The sequence below is a fragment of the Stegodyphus dumicola genome, chromosome 7 (genome assembly GCF_044657685.1).
Source record: "Stegodyphus dumicola isolate Sdum_Otavi_A_Nest chromosome 7, ASM4465768v1".
Classification (NCBI taxonomy): domain Eukaryota; kingdom Metazoa; phylum Arthropoda; class Arachnida; order Araneae; family Eresidae; genus Stegodyphus; species Stegodyphus dumicola.
Genome location: NC_140774.1, coordinates 150,043,743 through 150,069,663, shown reverse-complemented (window position 1 = coordinate 150,069,663; position 25,921 = coordinate 150,043,743). Strand labels below are relative to the sequence as shown.

The 25,921-nt window shown below is 31.7% G+C and overlaps 1 protein-coding gene across 2 annotated transcripts in view; it reads right to left on the bottom strand.

Annotated features, from left to right (window-relative positions):
* The window catches only part of LOC118191364 (tetraspanin-4-like), a 43,373-nt gene extending 22,619 nt beyond the window's left edge, over positions 1-20,754 (bottom strand). Inside the window, exons 1-5 of one of the 2 annotated variants that reach the window (XM_035362170.2) lie at positions 20,672-20,754; positions 16,019-16,092; positions 11,931-12,122; positions 11,102-11,176; positions 627-731 (exon numbers count right to left, since the gene is read on the bottom strand). In XM_035362170.2, the coding sequence (XP_035218061.1) occupies positions 627-731; positions 11,102-11,176; positions 11,931-12,122; positions 16,019-16,075 (429 nt within the window). In that variant the 5' untranslated portion in view covers positions 16,076-16,092; positions 20,672-20,754. The remainder of the gene's footprint in view (positions 1-626; positions 732-11,101; positions 11,177-11,930; positions 12,123-16,018; positions 16,093-20,671) is intronic. The other variant, XM_085820902.1, reaches the window with a different exon arrangement.
* Positions 20,755-25,921: the final 5,167 nt, after the last annotated feature.

Sequence of the window (25,921 nt, the reverse complement as noted above, 5' to 3'; positions counted from 1 at the left end):
AGGAGGAAAAAGTTAGAAACCACTGCTCTAGGCTCAATTAGAAATGTTTGTTCCTAACAGTTATTTTTAGAATAAACATATCTGTGCCTGAAAAATAATATCTTTACTATATTTTGCACCATACGTGTATTTTCATAACTAATCCAGAATTTCTGAGTTATCAGAATTTAAGTACACAATGCACATTCAGAATATAGATACTGTAATATTAAAACTTCTTTTAGTGCTAAAATTTCTTTTAAAGGTAACTTTATAGTTTTCTATATCAAGAAATGTTTCTCAGTTATACAATTCATCAGAAGGAATTCTCTTGCATATATGCATTACAAATTTGATATATGCATTACGAATACCAGTAGTTTTAATTGATAAATTCGAGTAGCACAAACTATTAAGTATTTCACAATATAAATTTATGCTCTATAAGAATTGGTTATAGTAATTGTTTTCTTACTTTTATCTAAATGATATTTCATAGAATACCACATAAGGTGAATTCACTATTTTAAGTACTAGGTGCAACAACTTTATGTACTAGGATAGGCTAACATAATAAAAATAAAAGTTTTACATTTAAATACATTAAATTACTTAGAAAAGAATCAACTAAAAATCCAATTCATTACTTCATCTTGAATATGATCCCAAATTTCTCTCAAACCATGTTCATTATCAGTAGTATATCGGTTTTGTATACCCAACAGCAGTTCATCTTGTAAAACATCTCCAACCTGAAATCCATAATTAATATTTAAATTTCAAATTTCTATCAAAAACTAAAAACTGTAATTTTTTAAAATTTATTCTATAAGAAAAAAACATTAACTGCTTTGTATGTATACTAACACATTGAAATACATAAAAATAACAAAAGAATTCTTACGAAAGAAAATATATGTAAATGCCAGAGGCAATTCTTAAGAATAATATTTTTAGAATATGCATCAAGTATTAATTAGTTTATGTAAATACATGACACTGCAAATGCAGAAAGATCTAAAACATTAGTTAAAAAAAAAAAAAAAAAAAAAAAAGAGCAAGAGGAAATCATAGAGAAAAAGTATTTCCGATTTTATTTGTATTATTTCATTAGACTTACAAAAATACCAGCTCAGCTTTTGGTGCCTCTTAATTTAGATATATTACTGTAAATCACACAACGATTATTTGGCTTTTGAAATAATTTTTGAAAAAAGGCAAACCAGTTCAGATTTATCACTTATAAGGAAAATGATGAAATATTTCCCAGCTTTGCTGCCATTCCTCCAGGATAAAATCTTAGTATTTTATTTTCTTTCTAAAATGGAACAGTTTTAGAATAAAAATGAAATACATTGCTTTGTTTCAGCTTAACTAGAGAAAAAAAGTTACTTAAGATTATGCAAAATATAACCTGCAAATTTTAAATAAAATTCTATCAGTTTAGATGGCAATGATCAGACATAAGTGCCTCTTCTAATTTTTTTTAGAAGTGAAATGGCAATGAAATACGAAAAATTAAGATATTAGAAATTTAAAAGCACCAGGAAGGGTTGGATTGAAATTAATGTCATTACCTAAAAAAATCTTTTTTAATGTGAAAAACTTCAAGGAAATCCAAATCACCAACTGAAGAAACATCATGAATAATTTTTGTAGACCTAAACTCAGAATTGCGATTAAGTTTCCAACTATGATTAGCTATCGAAGATTTGTTTGTATTTCCTTTTCATATAAGATTTGTGCTCCTTGACATGAAATTGTAATGCTCGTTTGGTTGATACAGTCAAAAGTCTTTAATCCGGACTTGTCGGGACTTCAGCGATTCCGAATTAATGGTTTTTCCGGATTATAGAGCATCAGTTTAAATCTGGTAAGATGGCATGCAGAAATTATAAAATTAAAAATATGAAACCATAATTTATGAAATAAAGAGCAATTATGATCTAAAGGGTATCAAAATTTACAAAAAAAAGAAGCTTAATATTTATTTGTTTTATTTATTAAACATTTCTTTCAACGCGCGCATGCGTAAAGCATACATTACACATAGTCGAAATTAGAAAATTGCAACCAGAAAACTTTTTGATGTGTATTCATGATATTTATAATGACGAGGAATTTGATTTAAATCATATCAAAGAAGGAGTACATCGAGATGAACGAATTATAAGCCGAATAAAATAAAAACATCTGCCCTGAAGATAAGGATAGTGCTGACAGATCAACTTCCAGTTCATTGCGTGCCGCGACGTCCCCCCCCCCGCAGAGCAGTGTGAAATTGATAAACAGATTTCAGAATGGTTAGAGAAACAAAGGATATGCCTTTATCCATTTTTTTTGCAGCAATTCCACTTTTTGTTTGATGGACATCGAAACATGCTTTCACTTTGTAGATCCTTTGGCTGCTCCAGAATTGGAAATTCTTTTTGACATAATCGAAAGTTCAAGCTTACTTTTATAAAATTGCTCTAACAGCCTGCAAAAAATAATAATCTGGGCCCAATTAGAAGATTAAGGAACAACGCAATCTGCAACATTAACTGAAATAGATAATTAGATAATTTTAGCTTATTTTATACTGTCCGTTATACATTAACTCTCTCAGCGTTATGGCTGGAAAATTCTGTACAGAAGGTTGCCTTCCACATTCATTCATTATACATGAAAATTTCTGCTAGTTTTTAATGTATCTGATTTCAGTTTGGATGTATATTGGAAGAAAAGGAATCAAGGTACAAAATGAAAGAGTCATTTTTTAATTAAAATCAAGAAAATATCACTTATTCATGACATTTTGAGGAACTTTGAAATTTCAGGGCTAAACCCGTAACGCTCAGAGGGTTAAACGCACATGTGTAGACTCATTATGCGTAAACGCATACACAGAAAGTTTGTAGCTTTGATGTCCAGATTATAGATCATTCCGGATTATGGATGTCCGGATTAAAGACTTTTGACTGTATATCTAAAAATACACTGACAAAGTTGAATTCCCCTAAAGATTGCAAGGAATGATGCCACGATTATTAACATTATTTCTAAAAGTGGAATGTCTTCTTTGATGGTAAGATGAAAAGTTTTTAAAGGCTTTATCAATAATCATGGGAGAAAATCCTCTGTCAAAGGTAAATGATTTCAAATGATTAGAAAACAAAGATTCTGAAGAACAAACTTTGAGAGTGAGATATATAAGAGTAAGAAGAAACAAAAAACTTTTTGGCAAAAGTTTGGCAACACTGCCACTAACTTTTAATATCAATGGGATTTTATAATTGGGTAAGATGTTTTGTACTTTTGTATGTTTAAGGACTATGAAATACAGTAGCAGACAAAAAAAAATCTACATCTAGAAAAATTAATATTTTGTAATGTTAACACATTATTTTGTTCACATAAAATTATCTTACTTTAAAAAAAAAAAAATCTACATCACCTAGAAAAATTAATATTTTGTAATGTTAACACATTATTTCGTTCACATAAAATTATCTTACTTGCTGCAAAGTAAGATATGAGATCATTTCATATTCATATTGCATTATACAGTGCTTCCAATGTATTGTATAATCCAATTTCTATAAACAGTGAGGAAAAACAGTCATTCACCTTGTTCTTTAAGCATTGAAAGAATGGCTCCGTATGGTCAATTGATGAAAGGGGGAAAAAACTGTGTGGCAGTTGCTTTAGATAAAGAAGGACATTCGACACATGTGATTGTTAAAAAAATTGGCTGAAATCAATCAACATTTTTGATAGTGATTAAATTGGAGCATGAAAATGGTTGAGAGAAGGGATGGATCAGACTGAAAGAAGCTGACCATAAAATCTGATGACTGATACCTAAAATGGATATCTCTTCATAATCGTTATAGAAGTACTGCTGATTTAAAAGTTGAATTTGAGAAAGACTGTGGTGTTAATTGCACGAACTATCAAAAAACACTTAGCAGAATGCAGTCTGCATGCATACTGACACAAGAAAAAGCCTTTACTTACGAAAACAATAATGCAGAAGTGACATTCTCAAGCAAAAGAGTATGTTTAGTGGGACTCAGTAACTTTTTCAGATAAATCTAAATTCAACCTACATGGATCAGACAGTAAATACAGTCAAAAGTCGTTAATCCGGACTCGTCGGGACTTCGGGGAATCCGGATTATAGATCATCAGTTTAAATCTCGTAAGATGGCATGCAGAAATTCTAAAATTAAAAATATGAAACCGTAATTTATGAAATAAAGAACAATTATGATCTAAAGGGTATCAAAATTTACAAAAAAAAAAAAAAAAAAAAAAAAAAAAAAAAAAAAAAAAAAGCTTAATATTTATTTGTTTACTTTATTAAACATTTCTTTCAATGTAAGTTGTTTAAGTTGCTTCGTTTTATGTGATAATACTTTCTCTTTAATTCTATAAACAGACATAATTTCTTGTTCAGTTACAAAGTTCCGCTGTTCAAGTCCCGTAATTGCTGTGCCGAGAATACCGACTAACTTGTCAATCGAAATTTTTTCGTTTTCACTAACCGCTCTGTCACCTTCTTCATATCTTTATCCATTTTTTGCAGCAATTCCACTTTTTGTTTGATGGACATCGAAACATACTTTCATTTTGTAGGTCCTTTGGGAGCTCCAGCATCGGAAATTCTATTTGACATAATCGAAAGTTCAAGTTTACTTTTATAAAATTGCTCTTACAGTCTGCAAAAAATAATAAGTCGGATCCAATTCGAAGATTAAGGAACAACGCAATCATCAACATAACTGAAATAGATAATTAGATAATTTTAGCTTATACCGTCCATTATACATTAAACACGCACGCGAAAACGTATTCTGCGTTTGCGCACACGCATATGCGCAGCCATAAAGATCTTATGCGCACACGTAAACGCCTATGCGCAGAAAGTTTTTAGCTTTGAGGTCCGGATTATAGATCATTCCGGATTATGGGTGTCCGAATTACCGACTTTTGACTGTAGCATGTTTGAAGTTGTAAAAGTGAGGCTTAGCATCCAGATTGCATGTTGTCTAATATGAAATCCATAACACACCAAATTATTTGGGAATGCACACTCAGCAAAGGCACTGGCTGCCGAAAATTTATAACTGGAACCTAAAATGCATCAGTTTATATCCAGATCTTGGAAGATTGTTTAAAACTAGTTAATTCAAGATAATTTTAAAGGTGATAGAAATTGCATTTTTTAACAGGACTTTGCACTCTGTTGCATAACAAAATTGGTAAGTATGATCTAAATTATTCATACATGACTTTTCTGCCTCATTTAGTGTTTTCATCTCCACAGTTTAACGGTTATTACAAAAGTAATTTCCCCCCTATTTCCCTCCTTTAGGTGTGAACCTGTGTGACAAAATCTGGTCTTAACATTTTGGAGTAGCCTGAGAATACACTGGTCAACAAAAATTAAGGACGAAGTCGAAAAATTAGCATATCAGCTGAACAAAGAGGCAGAGCGGACAGAAAGACCAATCAGGAGATTAAGTAAGGTGATGTATGGTAGCACATGCGCAGATATGCAGGTAGACGTAATGGGGGAGTGTCTGAGTAGTATAAAGCATGTTGTTGGTGTAAGATCAGTATTTCTGGCAAAGAGATTGCACGCCGTATAGCAGTTAAAATCACACCGAGTTGCTGCCTCAGCGAGAAATGGCGAATAATCAATCTGTTAGACGACATCTGGATGCTTTTACCCGAGGTCGAATCATTGGGAAGTTGGAGGAAGGCCGCAGTGTGACAAGTGTGGCTGCAGAGTTCGGAATTGCTCACAGCATCGTTTCACGACTTTGGAGACAATTTCAAACTACAGGAACAGCTATCTGGGGGTTTAGTAGTGGTCGTCCACGAGGAACCACACCTGCAGATGACTGGTATATTGCCTTACAGGCCAGAAGAAACAGGCGGCAGACGGCGGGAGAAATCGCTAGACACAGGAGGCTGGACGGCCGATATCGCGTTTTACTGTGGCCAGAAGACTGCACGGTGGTGGTCTGTTTGCACGCCGCCCTGTACGGTGTGTATCTCTAACGCCTGCCCATTGGAGAAGGCGTTCTCTGTGTTGCCGAGAACACCGGAATTGGAGAGACAATGAATGGGGACGAGTACTCTTTACAGATGAGAGCAGATTCAGTCTGAGTAGCGATTCTCATCGCATACTCATCTGGAGAGAGCGGGGAAGCCACAATCATCCCTCGAACATCATTGAAAGGGACAGGTATGGAGGTGCCGGTGTTCTCGTTTGGGGAGGCATCATGCTTGGTAGTCCTACAGACCTTCACATCTTCGACGCAGGTTCAGTCAACGGGACCCGTTATTGCAACAAGATTCTTCTTCCATATGTGCGTCTTTTTAGAGGCGCTATGGGTCCGCAGTTCCTTTTCATGGACGACAATGCACCATGTCATTGCACAGTAGCTGCCGAACAGCTCTTAGAGAGTGAGGATATTGAACGTATGGATTGGCCGGCACGATCTCCGGATCTCAATCTATTTGAGCATGTATGGGATTTTCTAGGCAGACGCTTGGCAGCTCGTATCTTACCACCAGTAACGATTCCGGAGTTTCGATTGGCGCTGCAAGACGAATGGGCAGCAATGCCTCAACAACTCATTGACACCCTCATTCTCAGCATGGGCAGATGCTGTGAGACCTGCCTAGCAGTCAGATGAGATCATATCCCCTATTAAAGACCAGATGTTTCTTGCTGGACACCCATCACAGGGATGTTTCGGCCTTCAGTCGCATTGCGCTCCATGCTACTTTTTCAATAAAGCTTCTTTTTATCCCTCTGATTTCTCTTTTAGTAAGTGTTGCTTACATTACTCATGTCCTTATGTATTGGGGATGTTACGGTATTAAATGTGTTGATTTGGAAAGCTTTTGTACAAAGTTATATTGAAAAAACCGTCTCGTCCTTAATTTTTGCACACCAGTGTAGTTCTGATCTGAATCCCAGTGAAAACTGCTGGCAAGTAATGGGTAAAAAAATTGCTGTTAAGAAGCCTGTTACTAAAGGAAGCGATTTTCTCGGCCAACTTTCTAGTAGAGCAACAATTTTAAAGATCTGTGCATGCACCAAAAATCGGTCATGTTCTCTGCCGTGATTTCAGAACTGGTGTTCACTTCTCACTAGCGCACGATAAAATCGGAGTCTCTAGTCGATAAGTTTGCTTTGAATGATCACGTGCTTTTCTCCTCATTTGTAATAATAAACATGGCTGCATTTCATTGGAGCGAAACTCACATTTTTCAACTAATAGATTTCTAGAGAGAAAATGTTGTGTTGTGGGACACGAGTTATGTAAATTTTAAAAATAAAAAATTAAGGGATTCTCTTATTTTGGTAAGCTTTGTCTTCCCCATTACTTTATATATTCAAATATTTTCTATTCGGGGTGAAAATTATTTTAACTTCCCGAAGAAATGTTCCAAAATCTGTTAATGACGCAATGTCATGGGTACTAGATGAAAATATTCAGAAACTGCTTGAAACTGTGGTCGCACTTATTGAAAAAATTCAGAAAGCAAAATCTCCAGTCGAGAAATTACGGGCCGATTTAAATCAAAAATTTAAAGCAGTGCAGAGACTCATTGACTTTGCCGAAAATGGGAGTTAATCAGGTGACGAAGTACATAGCTTTTCCGACACCTTCTACACAAGCGATCATAGCTCAGTAATCAAGAACAGAGCAGATTTTCTCCACACATCGAGATCGTGGGTTCAATCCCCCACCTTAATTTTGGACTTTCTGCACCAGCAAGAACTCTTTATTTCTTTTCTCCATTACTAAATTCGAACTCCATGGCTTAAAAGTCACTTTTTATTTTTTCGCCTACGGGCGTGGTGTTTATTGAATTTTAACGTCTTTCTTTTTATTTTTCGAATGGCCATTGGCACGTGTTTTAGATCTACTGGTCAAAAGAAAGTCAAAAGTCACAAACTCAGTTTTGTATTAATTGAGTTTTGCGAAAACAAATTACAGCCCAATTTAATACAATATTGTACATTTTATTAGCTGATTAACTGATAGAGTCATATGATCATAGTTTTCAGACTGTGTTAGTTATTTAATTATGCTGATATTAGTTTTTTAATGTTCAATAAATATACTACTTAAAACTTTGCACCCTTATGATATTTCTTATATGAAATTTTTGAACTGAAATTACACTATTGCTTTGTAATGTAGCAATCTTTATTCTTTAATACTATTTTTTACTCATACTGGTTTGATATTCATATTGTCTATTTATTCATTAATAAAGATTTTGATTTAAAGCACAGTAGTTACTTATTTTTTCTGAAACATGGTTATTTTATTATTTCAAGATTCAAGTGCACAAATAGGAGTGCCAGAAAATGAAATTTAAAAATAAATAAATAAAATAAAATGTACACAGTACACAAAGGAAAAGCACATTTTTTAAAAATTTTGCTGCAAACTAAATTTAGCAAAAAATCAAAATCATGCGGAATCATCAACAAATAGTTTCCGAATTGTATTGTGTCTTCAATATGCAACTCCCGGAGCAGGGTATTATGAAGGCACCATGAATTTCTCGTCGTTTGACCCAATTTCTGGTCCAAACACATTTTCTTCTCCCCCTTCTGTTGCAGTAGCTAAGTTTAAAATTGTAGCTGTATCTATAGTAGCAATTTAAAAAAGTCATCCATTATTTTGACTATCTGACAACACCGTAAGACTTTGTTTACAAATCGTAGACAGTGTGACGCTGTAGAGGGCAGGAACACTTCCTTTCATGGTGATTGGCTGAGTGAATTCCTGTACTAATGAGAAAATCGTTCCGTGTGGACAGGCGAGCTATCTTAGATATTGTCGGCCAGCTAAGTCGGCCGAGAAAATCGCTACGTGTAGACAGGCCTTACGATTAAACTGCAGAAAAGCATTATTAGGGTTTGGTTGCATGAAATGACACAGGGTTATTTATATTCTAAAGTTGATATCTTGTATGTCGGACCACTGAAAGGCTGTCGTTGCAGTTTGTGGAGGATCTACTAAATACTGTAGTGATCCTTAAATAAGCATATACACATCTAAGTACATGTAATATGGCTGCAATTATGTAGAATTTACGTTGCAATATCTTTCTTCTACATTTTGTTAAATATTCCATTTTTCAGAGTAATTAAGTGTAAATAATTTATTAATCCTAATAAAACAGCATAAAATTAATCTTACAAGTTTATTTTATTGTAACATAAACATGAACATATTTTACATGTCTTTACATAAAACACGCACATGAAACATTATTTGCACACTTTTTGAGTTTTTCGCAAGTGATGCAGATTTTTCCTACACTCCTGGAAGTCTGAAATACATTTCCTTCTAAAAACCTCTACTCTAACTTTAAACATAGGCTTTTGATATTAAAGTTAAAACAAATACAATGATAACTATAATTTTACATTGGAAATTTCTTCTAGTCATTTGACTTTTCTACCAAAATTTCATTTTTTATGCATTCAATTATGAAGAATTCAGCATGCCCTAAGCTTTCAGGATAGTTGAACTTTTATTGCATGTGTAAAGAAATGACGTAATCATTATTCCTTTAGTCAAACCTCATTCACAATTCCTACAGAAAAATCATTATTTTATTTAGAATATTCAATCATCTGCAACTGTAGCATGAAATGGTGACTATTAATATGGAAGCACTTTTGTGTTGCATTCTGTAATTACATGTGTTAAGTTTTGTGCATGTACATTTTATTATAATTGTGATTTAAGAGGATATCTGTCCACAAAAATAACTTTATTAAAGGTAAAATGACATTTTCTCTGACATCTAGCAGATTAAAAACAGATGATAACAAAAAAAAAAAAAAAAAAAAAAATCTGAAATGTTTCAGATTTTAAATTACGTCCAAAGGGGCGTTTTTTTAACATTTTGTGTGTTACCTTTCTTTATTAAATATCATGTTCCTCGCACTTAAACCATAAGATCCAGTGCAACAGCAATATCGCAAAATAGTTTTAAAACGAGCATATCTTTAGAATTTCCGATACAGAGACTCACGCGCTGGAGATAAAAATGTTTTTTCTGCACAACGTTGCCATTGCTCGCTTTGAAATCCTTGAGTTTGTTAATCAAAAATTTGTCAAAGTTTTAAAAAATAGGAAATCGATCATAAAACAAATTTCAAATTTGGTCTTCCACATGCTCATATTCGTTGGAGGATTACGTTATTCAAAATTCGATGACTCTATGTACCGTTGTTTTATCACAATACGAGAAATATACATACATTTATGCAGATTTTTCATTATTTAATTTCTTCAAATATAATGCAGGACTCTAACATTTTGTGGCAACAGTTTGAAAAGTGAACCGACATTTATGAGTCCGACGCAAAATGCCAAAACGAAACTAATAGTCCTTCGGGATTCAAATCCCTTTGGACTAAAAAAAGGGAGAATGATAATGACTTGAGTGACAAAGATGTGGAAATGAATAATAATAGCAAGTGCTTTGAAATTGTCTTACCTGAGGACAACTTTACTGATGATATTAAGATGATAATTATTACATAGGTAAAAGCTACTGCAATACCTTTAAAAATGACACAAAAATATTGCAAAGAAATTACCAGGACATAAATCAAATGCTAAGCACATTTTTGAAGAAACTTAACCTCTTAAAAAAAAAAATATATGAGCAGTATTGCAATGAAATAGTGAAATAAGCTAAAAAATACACCCAATGTAGAGATTCAATTTATAAGCCATCTCTTACAAAAGTTTATTTAAAAAGGTACTTTTCTCATTCTTTTAGTAAAAAACATATATTTTAAGTTTTATACAAAACAAGGCTTCCTTAATATAGATAAGTCAAATAAATTTATAAATTAACAATGAAACTCAATAAAATATCTTACATTAAGAAGAAACAAATAATATGGGCATATTCACTGAGGGGTATGAATAAGTTGTAAAAATACACACACAAATATATATATATATTCATACTTTTTAGGTATTCACATTTTTATTGCAAAATCCATGCAATAAACTTAGAATGCATTACAGTCAGCTAAAAAAATGCTTGATGATTCTGAAACAGTTATACTTACATGTTTTCTATAAATGAAACCAAGAGTTCCTGCAGTAAATTCGAGCAAAAGAATGAGTATGACCATTATAAAATACTGAAAAAATATGAAAACAAATGGTCAAATTAAACTAACACATACAGATATAATGTATAAAACAACAGCTATCAGTAATATAAGTAGATAGTTAAAATAATCAAGCTATAATATCATATACTATTATATTAATCAATTAAAACAACTTTATATTTAAGAAACAGCTTTCTGTGAGGTTTTTAATTCTCAGTATGAAAAAGCTGCACGCATACCTTTCAGCATACTCGCTCAGAAACACTGAAGAGAGAAATTTTAAGAAATTTATAATATTGTTGATAATAAATTTTAAAAACTACAAAATAATTTTAAAGAACAGATGTTAAAAAGAAATCATGCAAGGAAATGCAAGAGAGATACAACCTTGCTAACACACCTACATGATTGGGTAAAGTATTAAATACATACACTCAATGAATACTACTGATAATTAGTACATAAAAAGAAAAATAATTTTCTTACAATTTTTAGATAATACACCTTGGTATATTACATGCATAACATACATAAAAATACTCAACAGCATTGAAATAAAAGTAAAAAGAAATTTTTAAACAAATTAAAAATATACTGTAACAATAAAAACAGCTAAAGATCACTGAAAGGTCAGAGTTTTAATTAAGCATCTAATAGTATCTCCTCATCATAAAAAAGAAATAATGATGGGCTTCTTAAGATTAAAAATGCCAAATATTAGAAATCTTATTGAACCGAAAAAAAAATTAATGCAATCTAAAATGAAGTTGATAATACCCACCATTCTTAGAAGACATTTACTTTGAAACCAAGAGCCACAGCAGCCTAAAAATCCAAGTAAAAATGTCAGAACTCCAGCCACTATAGCCAAGCTGTCACCACTCAACATCTGGTGAGTCAAAAGCAATTTGGAATAACCTTGATATGCCAGATGTAGCCAGATGCCTACTCCTAACATACCACAACCAAGGACCTTAAATAAATACATAAATAAACAGTTATTTGTTTATGCATTTAAATCTTTATACTTTTATACTAAAAAAATTTGGTTCTTTCTAATTATCTGCCTCCCCCCTCCCGCCCAATCCTAAAACGTATTCAAAAGACAACACACTCTAGTATTATCCAAATCACCTTGTTACAAATCAGCAATCTTTTGAAGAAAAAGAATGGTAATTTCAGATCAGAGAAAGTTATTTATTTCATATCATGCATGATATTAGGTATATATTTTAATTTTAGTTCTACAAATATAGAACAGTTCTATTTAGTTCTATAAATATAACAGTTTTATAAATTATTTTCCATGATAAATATCATGGATTTATTTATAAAACTGCTTGTAAATAGGTTTTTATTCTTTTCCTTCTGGCGGAAATTACATAGCGGATATCTTTAAGAATAGGTTTGAAGCAATGAAAAACCACTCATTAATTCCTTATTCCAGCAGTATATAAATCTGCCTGTAAATGGCAGATGACTGTTCTCGAACCAATTACCACTTCTGGTAAAAATATATTTTAAGGTGCTGATTCGCAAAAATTGGCCAGCAAAGTACAGTTTTATGATGGGCAATACACAAAACCAAAATAGCAAATCAAAGAATTGCCCAAACTTGGTGTCCATGTACAGGGATAAATAGAAAGGGCTAGCTCATTTCTTTGTTCGACTCCTCGCCAATGCGAGCCTAATGGGGGGACTTAACAGGCAGTAATCTGACGTCACTGTGATGCCACCTGTTCTGATTTCCTGCATTTAAAACTGTAGTTTCATTCAGCTGCAAGACGATTTTCTAGAGATTACATATCCCAACTTAATTTTAATCATATATATATCTGTTTTCTAATAATGTATATATTTAAAATAATTTATATATATGTAATTTTAGTCAGTTTTTATTTAAAATTTTATATTGTAAAGTACCGTTTACGTAATATGGCTTTTTGCGCTGTAGTAACGTGCCATAGCACTTAAGAAGTACGAAAGGATGAGATATTTTATTTCATGGGACCAAAGGATCCAAATGAGATTTTGCTTTTGACGAAAGAATGGATACACAAATGTCAAAGACAAGATTCTATTAATGTGAAGAGCGGAAAAATCTGCAGCGAACATTTTCTATGCAGTGTTTATGAAGATGATATGAAAAATCGCTTGTTTGGATAGCCACAAAAAGAAACTGTTGAAATAGAATGCTGTGCCGAAAGTAAATTATGATGACAATAATAAATCGAAATTGATGATGACAATAATAAATCAAATTTTAATGATTTTGAAATAAAACTCACAAATGAAAATGTAGATATTCCTGAATGCCCTGAATATTTAAGGATAAACAAGAATACATTGATAATTTGAAGAACAAAATAATATCCTTAGAAAATTGTATTAAAGTATTGAAAAATAGAGAAAAGAAAAATTTTAGAATGTTTGTTCAGTGGCAAAGAAGGTGGATGACATATAGACAGAAATTGGTATCAGAAATTAAAATCTCGAAATTTTTTTTTCGGGGGGGGGGGAGCACAAATCCGAGAATATGAAAAAATGTCTAAAGCCTATTTTTATAAAGACGCAGATTAATGTACTACTGAAAAAGAAGGAAAAAATCAGGTGGACTAGTGAAGATATTTCACGTTGCATTGTCATAAGAGCTCTGTCATCTTAAAGCTATGATTTTGGGAAAGAAAAAAAAATTAAGAAAAAAATTGGAATATCTTTACCTAGTATTAGCAAATTAAAGAAATGAACACGCTAAATTTTAGTGTAGTCCAAGAATTCAAAGTGATGTTCTTACTCTAAAAAAGGAAAGAGGCGAATATTTGTATTCTGTAGAAAAAATATGCGTTCTCAGTTTCAACGAAATGCATATAGATTAAAAGCTCTGCTATGACTCTAAACTGGACCAAGTTCTCGGTTCTTTTCAAAATGTGCAGTTTGTTTTAATCAGAGGTCTCATTTCGCGCTCTGCCTCAAATTACTGAGAAACCACGTTTTAGATAAAGGATTTGTGTTAGAAGATGGAAATGTTTTAAATTTTGATATTATTAAAGAGGTTTTAAATAGAGATTGAGAAGAATCTATGAGTTAATCGATAATATCTTCGGTATTATGAATAGTACCAACATAGTACTAACAAGAATAACAAGTATTTAACAAACTAATTTTGTTAAGTACTTGTTAAAGTTGTTCTTATTGTATCCTTTGTAACTAATTATTGATTAGATTTTGTGCTAGATTAGCATTCTAGATAAAATATAATAGTATAAAACATCAAAATAATTGGCATAAAAAGACTTGCTTCCTTTACTCACACTTTTGAAAAATTAAATAACTGTATTAGGTACTTTGAGTAAAGCTATTTTGTCAAAATTAAGGTAACAATCTTACATACATTTATTTAATTGTAATATATAAGTATAAATTACAGAATTATTTAAAAAATATCTATTATTATATTGAATCAGAAGAGAATTATAACAATGTAAAATTTACAATTAGGCAAAAAATCAAACGTAGGTTAGCAGAAATGTTGCCATATATGTCATATATGTTTAAAACTATGTCAATGTAAAATTGTTTTTTGAGTAAATTTAAATAGCTGCTATTATAGTTATCTTAGAAGCAGTAAAATTCTCTCAGTTAACATGCAGATAAAGAAATGATTAGAAATAAACATGCATTAAATAAAAAACCTGCAAATAAAAATTTTAAAAAATCCACGGAACTTTATGTTAAAAGAGTAGCACATTTTATCTATTATTTTTAAATTGAGTAAGTATTATTAAATTTTTTAATGGTTCAGTCTAAAATGCATAAAGCAGTAACATTGTCTCTTCCAAATTATAGTTATCTTTCACACACACCTCATTTCAAATGCTAGTTCAAAAACGCTAATTTTCAAGCTGTGAATTGCATCTGCGCACTCAGTGTCATCACGACTCACTTTCTGCTTTAGGGAAGAAAAGCTCTATGAGCTAGCCCTTCTCTTCTCAGTCCTGGTCCATGTACACATCGGTCTATTTTCACTTAAAAAAAACATCAGAGAATTGCACAAACTCGTCATTGCACCAGTTTTTCCATTGCTGGTAAATTCCACAAGATCATATTTTAAAACTAAGGCAAAATATATCATAGTTTGTTTATAAAAACCACTGGAATTTGAAATACAACAAAAAGTACTCATACAAAAATGACGGCGTTTCTTGACTGAAGAATTGTTATGAGCATGATTGCCAGACAAATGGTTATGTGTATGGTTGCCAGAGTTTGGAACATTCTGAATATTTGCTGACTTCTACTAAGGTGATTGCACTAATACATACACAGGTACCCAGTTATCAATATTGATTAGTTGAATGAATAATCAAAACATCTATTTTCTTATTTTATTTATTTATTTTTTATTGTGGGCACTAGCCATTTTTAGGCTTTTGCCAGTACTAAGGCCAAAATGGGTGGTCATTTAATTATGAAAGCACCTAATAGGTAGCTACCATTACCTCCTATTACAGACAATTTACATCTATGCCTTCTCCGAGATTCAAACCGGAACCCTTTAGTACTGCAGCTGGTTCTCCTAACTACTATATAGTCTCTGTTTTCTAATGAAACTCAATATTTAAGCAATTATATTTCAATTATCTCACTGAATAATCAGGTCTTGAAGAAAAAATTGTGAACAGGGATCAGGTTATTGTTATTTAATAATGCAAATTACTAAAATCTGAACAGGAATTAGTAAGAGATTTATTCTTTATTAAATATTTATTAAACTTATTAAATATACCTTAATATTTCAAACTAAACTCATTTACTTCAGTAATCGGTAAATAAAATAGTAACATTCATTAACTAATCTTAGATACTTACCCAGAATAACAAATTCACACAGCATAATGCTTGACGAATACAACTCAAACTTGACATAGCTAAGTAAAAAGGATCTAATTATAGAAAATAAAAAATATATCAATAAAAACTAACATCATCATCTTCAAAAATATACACAGAAAATAAAATGTATCAAATATTTATCTGAATCCTACTGAAGTTCAGAAATTTAAACCTTTTAAAATAAGACAGACATTGCTGTGACAGAAGACTAATGTTAGTTCTAAAGAATTCAGATTGACCTTGGATTAACTATATAACAAAGGTCTTTTGAAAATCTCCTTAATTTATAAGGTTTAAAAATATAATCTAAACATAACATTACATAAACATCTATATATAAATTTCATTTCCCTAAAAATTTCATTCATTCAACTTTCATAAAATGTTACTAAAATGCCAGTATTTTATACAAGAATTAAAAAAAAAAAAAAAAAATTCTTTTTCTTAAGCTCAAATATTTTTTAACTTAAGCTCATGTGAGGAAAAATCTGGTAAACAATTAATTGAAAATAATAAAAAAGAACCTTATAAATTTATTTATTTATTTTTACTAATGAACTATGGCATAGTTTAATAACTCAGCTTTCTATTCACAATCTTTTACAGATAGACATTGCAAAGCACTTCTTTTCTACATACTTGCAATTATTTATTCCATTAAACTGATTCATAATAATAGTTTATTTATATTTAAAACGGTTGATCTTTACAATATGGTAACTGGTAGTTTGGCGACATTTTGGAGGCGATAAAGGTTACTACCTGGGACTTTGGTACTCAGTTCCGATTACGCATTATTTTGCGTGAGGGAAATGAGAGATCATGGGATATGTCATGTGATATTAATGGATGAATTACGGTTCTTTAAACGGAAAAGGGGGGAAATCGGGAAAAAATGTGGAAATTTTGTATTTAGCTTTATTCTGTGTTGTGTGAAACAGTGTTGTTTAATTTTTGGATCCCACGGCCCTAACTAAAGTAAATTCGAAATGGGTATTTAGGCATTGTGATAAAGAGAAGTTTGCTTTTTATTTAGCGGAGGAAGTATGGAGGAAAAATTCGCAGAAAAAAATCTTTCAATAATTTTATTGAATGAATTAGAAAAGTGTATCCGCCACGTAATCAAGATTCTGAAGAAGATTAGGTAAGTTAGTATTTTTAATTATTTGAGGATATTATTTTTATGCATTGCTCTAAATGTAAGGTGGAAAGGAATTTGGTATTATTGGGAAAATTGTTATTAGCAATGATTTAGTTTAAAGTAATTAGGATTGTAAGCTAATTTTTATTAATTTAATGTATGTGCTCATTTATATTTTAAGTAGTGTTTTTGAATTTAATTATATTTTAATGAAATGATAGTTATTTTGTGAATTTTATGTTTGTAGGAATTTGGTATACGTTTTAGTTGAAGTAAACGTGCATGGAAATAATTTAAATATTTGATACTAAGTATTTGTAATGCTTGCGGTATGAATTCGTTGGTGACGTGTATAATGTAATAGATGATTTAGAGGTAAAAGTTTTTGGATATTTTATTTATTTTATATGTGGAAATGTTCATATTTGTAAAGGGTAAATACTTTTTCGCGATCAGGTAATTTCATATATGTTCTTTTTACCGGGTTTAAAGATTGAGAAAATTGTCATGTATTTTCGTGAAATTTTTCTAATTTATGAGAAAAAAGCAGTGTACATGGATATAGTGAAGAGTGTGCGCAATGCCATTTTTGTGCAATTCTGGGATGTTTTTTTAAGTAAAAATAAGTCGACGTGTACATGGTTTAGTGATATTTTAATTAAATGATAGTTATTTTGTGAATTTTATGTTTGTAGGAATTTGGTATATGTTTAAGTTGAAATAAACGTGCATGGAAATAATTTAAATATTTGATACTAAGTATTTGTAATGTTTGCAGTATGAATTCGTTGGTGACGTGTATAATGTAATAGATGATTTAGAGGTAAAAGTTTTTGGATATTTTTGTTATTTTATATGTGGAAATGTTCATATTTGTAAAGGGTAAATACTTTTTCGCGATCAGGTAATTTCATATATGTTCTTTTTACCGGATTTAAAGATTGAGAAAATTGTCATGTATTTTCGTGAAATTTTTCTAATTTATGAGAAAAAAGCAGTGTACATGGATATAGTGAAGAGTGTGCGCGATGCCATTTTTGTGCAATTCTGGGATGTTTTTTTAAGTAAAAATAAGTCGGTGTGTACATGGTTTATGCGTATGTGTTATTTTGAAAAACGTGTAAGGAGTATGGTATTGTGCACTTTTTCCCAATTTTGCAGTGAATATTTGTCATGATTAAGCAGTTTTGTTTGATAAAATTTCTAGCATAAGTGTAATTCGGCTAGTAGATTGTTGGAAGAAGTGTTCAGTAGATAAAAAGAAAAGAAACATGTCTTTACTTCGTCAAGACAAAATGGCGGCGGGGAAAAAAAAAATAGAGGGTTGCTGTAGGAGAGTTGGTTGCCAAATTTTCGCCAAAAAATCGCCAAGTTACCATAATGTAAAGATCAACCTTAAAACTATTTAATTACAAATTAAAACAAAAATTTTCAATAAAGTGGATGCTTTTTATATAACTGAAAAATCTTTGATTAATTTTACTAAAATGTAAAGAGGAAATGCTTTCTGCACATTCCTTACTCAATCACACAGATTTTGATTACAGAGAGGTATATAAGTAATACATTGCCTTGTATTTCAATCCTATTTTTGTAGCGTGAAAAATTAGATCAATAGAACTGCTTCAAGCACTAATGAATTTTTAAAAGATTGAAGCATATGGAATAAACACTGCACCTATTTTGAATTTAATAACATTTGTTCCCTTGTTATAGAATGAAGCTCCGGTAGCATTACAAACTCATAAGCGAATATGGACATATCAAAGGAATTTGATTCTATAGATAATTATATTCATACTTAGCATAAAGTTACTTCCATTTATAACTAACTTAATACCTTTATATCTTCTATTTATAACCAACTTTATATTTAGTAAGAGAATAAGAATACAGCACTTTCATCACACACTTATCCATATACTTCTCGCCTGGATTTTACTGCAAATTTTGCTTATTTCTTCCCCATATTTATCATGTTGGATGGGAACATATAACAGAGCTAGTGTTTTAACATAAATGATAAAGTTTTTTTTTTATAACCACTGTTCTATTAATATGTATGTTATTTCCTAAAACTGAAGAAATTTGCTATCTCTTTTGATGAAAGTTTGTATTTAACTAAGCCTATGCTAAATATAAAAATAATTATTATTTAAAAATTATACAGTCAAAAGTCGTTAATCCGGACTCGTCGGGACTTCGGTGATTCCGGATTATCGATTTTTCCAGATTATAGATCATCAGTTTAAATCTGGTAAGATGGCATGCAGAAATTACAAAATTAAAAATATGAAACCGTAATTTATGAAATAAAGAACAATTATGATCTAAAGGGTATCAAAATTTACAAAAAGAAAAAGCTTAATATTTATTTGTTTACTTTATTAAACATTTCCTTCAATGTAAGTTGCTTCGTTTCATGTGATAATACTTTCTCTTTAATTCTATTAAACAGACATAATTTCTTGTTCAGTTAGAAAGTTCCATTGTTCAAGTTCTATAATTGCTGTGTCGAGAATACCGACTAATTTGTCAATCGAAATGTTTTCGTTTTCAATAACCTCTGGGTCACTTTCTTCACTATTGGAAGCGAATTATAATGACGAGGAACTTGATTTAAATCAAAGACCGAGTACATCGAGATGAAATACTACACTTAGTACGGAATTATAAACCAAATAAAATAAAAACATCTGCCCTGAAGATAAGGATAGTGCTGACAGATCAACTTCCAATTCCCCACGTGAAATTGATAAACAGATTTCGGATTTCAAAACATACTTTCGCTTTGTAGATACAAATTACATATTAGTAAATATATATCGGAAATTCTATTTGACATAATCTTTCTAATTTATTATAATCTAATAATGAGGTTTCTGCCCCCCCCCCTCTGCCGCACAGCAGCGTGAAATTGATAAACAGATTTCAGATTTCAAAACATACTTTCGCTTTGTAGTAAATATATATCGGAAATTCTATTTGACATAATCGAAAGTTCAAGCTTACTTTTATAAAATTGCTCTAACAGTCTGCAAAAAATAATAAGACGGATCCAATTCGAAGATTAAGGAACAACGCAATCTGCAACATTAACTGAATTAGATAACTTTAGCTTAGCGTATAACTCCGTTACACATTAAACGTGCATGCGCACAAACATATTCGCAGCCGTAAGGGTCTTACGCGCTTTCGTAAACGCCCGTGCGCATGCGTGAACGTGACTCATGTGCAGAAAGTTTGTAGCTTTGAGGTCCGGATTATAGATCATTCCGGATTATGGGTGTCCGAATTAACGACTTTTGACTGTATTATTCAATAAAATGTAATGAAACCTCAGAATTTATGGTTTTAGATATTTATCATGAACATTTAAAAAATTTCTGGCTTTCACTTAATACATTCTCTTTAATAAGCACTAGTTTGATATTCTTTATTCAATAATTAAATAATAATAATAAAAAAAAAAAAACAAGAAAACTCACTCTTAATACTGCAATATAAAAGACTAGGACATCATCATGTCTTTTTCATGAGCACCAAGTTCCACTTAAATAACAAATAAAAACTGGAAGTAAAGCAAGATCTTATTAATAAATACTAGAACGGCTTTAATTATTCTATTCAAGAGCATAGAATACATATATAACAAAAAAATAATCTTTTTAGAGAATGATTAGCATAAGAACTAATCATTAGTATAGTTAGAAGAGTATAAGAACAAAATTTTATTCTACATTCAAGATTATACATGTTCTTATCTCTTGTAACAGTGTTCTTCAAAGTAAGTATTCTGAATAAAAAGTACATTACTGTATTTTCTCAATTGTTGTTTTTGTTTATTGAATCTAACCTTGTTGTTGCTTACTGAACCTAAAATTTCTTACACTTCGAAAATTTTTATCACAGTTGAAATATGCTAATGACAAAATTATATTTTCTCATTGAATGTATCAGGTTGATGCATGCATCTTTTTGAAGAAAACCGTTTCACACGTGTTGTCCTATGATAGAAAAGAGCTTCAAATTTTCTCATAAAGTTCAAAATGTGGAAGTTTTGTTAATGCATTTACAGACGTTTTCTAACGGATTACATGTGAAATTTGTACTAGTCCTAATACAAATATTTTACTTAAATGCTAAAATGCAATTGAAAGAATTTTACAAGTTTACTAGAAAAACAGCTAATATTATTAATCAACATAAAATTAAAACTTCTTAAAAATTTAGCATAAAAAATACACTCTTTTGCAAAAAAATCGAAGCACCATGAAGGAAGTGGTTGTTTTTGATGAAACTGAATATGTGTATAGCTCATACACAGCTAATAAAATGCTTAAAAAATCAAGGTCATAGTACCTGCTCACGGCTCACAATCACTCATTGAGTTTTCAAATTAGTAGTTGGTCAAACCGCCCCTGGCAACAAAGTATACTTGAATTCATCGAGGTAAGGAGTGGTAGAGGTTCCTAATGTCATCCTGTGACACATTCTGCTAGGCATTCATCAGTTGTCGCTCCAGATCTGCAAAATTTTGTGGTGCCCGAATCTGGCGGCCCACCATATCCCAGACATGCTCGATTGGTGAAAGGTCTGGTGACCTTGCTGGCCAAGGAAAAATATCAACCGCATGGAGACAGTCTAGAGATATGCGAGTAGTATGTGGTCTGGCATTAACTTCTTGGAAAATGGCCCCAGGATGGCGTGCCATGAATAGTAATGTAACCGGCCACAGAAAGGTATCAACATATCGTTGAGCTGTTAAAAATGTACAAAGGATGACTAAAGATGACCTACTGTCATAAGAAATAGCACCCCACACCATCACACCAGGGGTTATGGCTGTATGCCTTTGTAAAACGAAGGCTGATTGGGACCGCCAACCGTGTTCTCTCCAGACATGAACACGGTGGTCATCTGCTGGCAGTCTGATGGCAGCCATGATGATCAGTTGCAACACCACTCCAGATGACTCCGCCCATTTTGTGAGGTCAAATGCAAACGTCTAAAAGGCCTCTGTGAGCGTAATCCCACCTCAGACAAGCGCTGTAAGATGGTGGACGGTATACGGGAAGTATAGACATGGCTGTAGTGAGTTGAATAGTCGACAATACTGTTGTAGAGGTTCGGGCCTCGCGAATAATCATCTTATCTTGCCTCGTATTTGTGCTCCTTTGCATTCCAGAGCCTTCATTTTGTCGGCAATTTTCTTATAGCAACCATTGCTACCAACATCTTAGCACAGCAGTGTCAATATGCTGCAGGTGGCGACCTATTACTCGGTATGACCACCAGCTTCACACAACCCTACAATGCAGCCACGTTCGAAGTTATTTAGGTGTCTGTAAGATCTTCGAATATCGTAGTAATGGCATCTTTACGGAAATACAATGGCAGCAACAGAAAATATAAATTTTCCGCCTCTGTTACTGATTTTATACTTTGCGAATTGCGCACTAGAAATGTGCGCTATGATCCCAATTCCTGTTCATTTGCCTTGAAACTTTGATCATTTGCATGTTCGATCAAGATGTTTTTGCATACCAAATTTCATCACAATTGCAAATTTCCTTCTAGGTGCTTCGATGTTTTGGCAAAAGAGCATAAATATCATATTGCAGAAGAAATCCAAGTATCATACTGTGCAAGTAATACCATACTAATTCTGGAAGAGTAAGAAGGCTGAATAAAACTAGTGTTCATATAGAGTTATAGCAAGAAGCACTTAAAAAAAAAAGTTAGGTGTTGAAATCCTGTTCTTATATAAGGGTTAGCAATGCTACATCAGGCATCAGAATTTAAGGATGGAAAAATTTTTAGAATTTAGGGATAGCCTGAGAGGTGGAATTAATAAGTTGCACAGATTGCACCAGGCAGAAGTAAAATGCCTAGCACCAGCCATGTTTACTCACAACTATGCACAAATTGATATTGATCTTATACTTTCAAAACTTTCTTATTAAAGCAGCCACTAGATATACTTTGGTGAAATTTGGCCAGATTCAAAATTAATTTGGCGAAAATTAGAAAATACTACAGCAACCTTAAGAAAATGAAAAATCACAATGTGTGTCAGGGAAAAGATAATATTTTTTATCTTTGTGGAAGCCATAATTAGTTTCTGTTTTTACATTAATCAAATATTTTCTCTTGTCTTACATAATGCTATCATATAAATTCTAAATTTGAATCCAGTGCTCACAAACTATTCTTCTGCATGTTGTGTTTCGTTATAATTGTTTTCTGTGTTTTTTTGCCAGATGCTAGATCTACAAAGTTGTACTTATGATTCACTGTAAGTTGTTGAAAAGCTGGCCTTAACTAATGCTCCACATTGAAGCTTGCCAGCAATCCAAATACAGTCAAAAGTCGTTAATCCGGACTCGTCGGGACTTCGGCGATTCCGGATTATCGATTTTTCCGGATTATAGATCATCAGTTTAAATCTCGTAAGATGGCATGCAGAAATTCTAAAATTAAAAATATTAAACCGTAATTTATGAAATAAAGAACAATTATGATCTAAAGGGTATCAAAATTTACAAAAAAAAAAAAAAAAAAAAAAAAAAAGCTTAATATTTATTTGTTTACTTTATTAAACATTTCTTTCAATGTAAGTTGTTTAAGTTGCTTCGTTTTATGTGATAATACTTTCTCTTTAATTCTATAAACAGACATAATTTCTTGTTCAGTTACAAAGTTCCGCTGTTCAAGTCCCGTTAATTGCTGTGCCGAGAATACCGACTAACTTGTCAATCGAAATTTTTTCGTTTTCACTAACATCTCTGTCACATTCTTCATGTCTTTATCCATTTTTTGCACCAATTTCACTTTTTGTTTGTTGGACATCAAAACATACTTTCGTTTTGTAGATCCTTTGGAAGTTCCAGCATCGGAAATTCTATTTGACATAATCGAAAGTTCAAGTTTACTTTTATAAAATTGCTCTTAGAGTCTGCAAAAAATAATAAGCGGGATCCAATTCGAAGATTAAGGAACAACGCAATCATTAACTGAAATAGATAATTAGATAATTTTAGCTTACACTGTCCGTTATACATTAAACGCGCAGGCGAAAACGTATTCTGCACTTGCACACACGCATATGCGCAGTAGTGTAGTCAAGGTCTTACACGCACGCGTAAAACGCCTGTGCAGAAAGTTTTTAGCTTTGAGGTCCGGATTATAGGTGTCCGAATTAACGACTTTTGACTGTATACTGTATTTCCCTCAAGTATATGTTCTTTTACTATCTCCGTTAGAATTTTAGTACCTATCTGACATTTACAAAAATCATTTGTCCCCTACTCCAGATTCCTCCTTAAACCCATTGTTATGCTTCACTTTCTTGACATCTACCTTGAAGATTTTTTCAGGAGCATAAATTTTACCTTTCAAGTGTTTGATCAAAAACAAGTTATAAACTCTTCTCATATAACTGCTCCAATCAATAACTATGTTTTTATTCACATTTAACTGTCTGTTGAACCATCTGATGAACGTTCTTTAGCTCAATAGTATAGGAAGTACAAAACATTAAGAAAAAGATTCCTGGAACTGTGAAATCAAGGTAATCACACAGTATTCAATCTATCACTTTTAGGTGGTTACTTATTGTTTAGATAGAGGCACTAAAAATAATTCGTTTTAATCATTTCTTTCTCATGTTATTTTTATCAATGTTTGAAATTAAAAACAGCATTTTAATAGTGTCATCTACAAAACAAAAAAACTAATTAAAAGTGATACCAAATGATTACCACAACCAATTACTGGTACGAAGACCACCTTTTTTTCCCGTAACTTTTCACATTCTATCCTCAAATACTTTGCTTACTAATAAATATTTTCATTTGGAGGTCAATTTCTCACTTTTGCACAGCATGCAAAACTTCTGTTCTCAGGAAAAGAATTACTGCTTTTTTTTTAGTTAATGGGAAGTTAAATATAAATAGCATTTTAGAGGGGGGAAAGGCTACGAAAGAATGAACAATGCCATGAAGAATCACAATTACTGGACAGCTGAAAGTGGTCAACATTATGAGAAACTAATTAATGAAAGAACAATATTCTAAAGTGAGTATGAAAATCAAATATGTTGAAAGTTACAAATATCACAAAAAATTATAATTTCTTTTCTAGCTGATTAAGCTAACAATTGTACACGTTGTACAGGAAAAAGAAACTCTGAATCAATACATCTTGCAGAAAATATTGTAATAAAAACAGACTGAAAACCAAATCAATTGCAGGTTAAAAATACAAGAATTAAATCTGGCAACTGACTGAAGTGGGCCCTGCTTTGATGAAAAAGGTACAATTAATCTGCATAATTTTCTATATGTACAAATGATTACAATTAAAATATAGATGCACTTTCAAAGTAAAATCAGATATATAAAAATGAAAATTTAGACACTGATAAAAACAGTATTGTTATACATGATTATTATCTTTTATCCACAATAAAACCACGTTTTTTAAATTCGTGCAGAATTGAGATTGATAGTCCCTTATTGAAGAAAATACCACAGTTTGTCACCAAAATTACAGAACTTCATTGCTTACTTTTAAATATGAAAAAATTCAAATGTTGCTAAAAGATTATGTTATAAATGCTTTAATAAAGAAGCACTCAGAAATCTTATACTGTTCCACTATTCTTGATTACTACTTAGAGACATCTTTGAAAATCATTTAAGTGAATGATTAGCTTTGCCAGCAATCATAGTTGT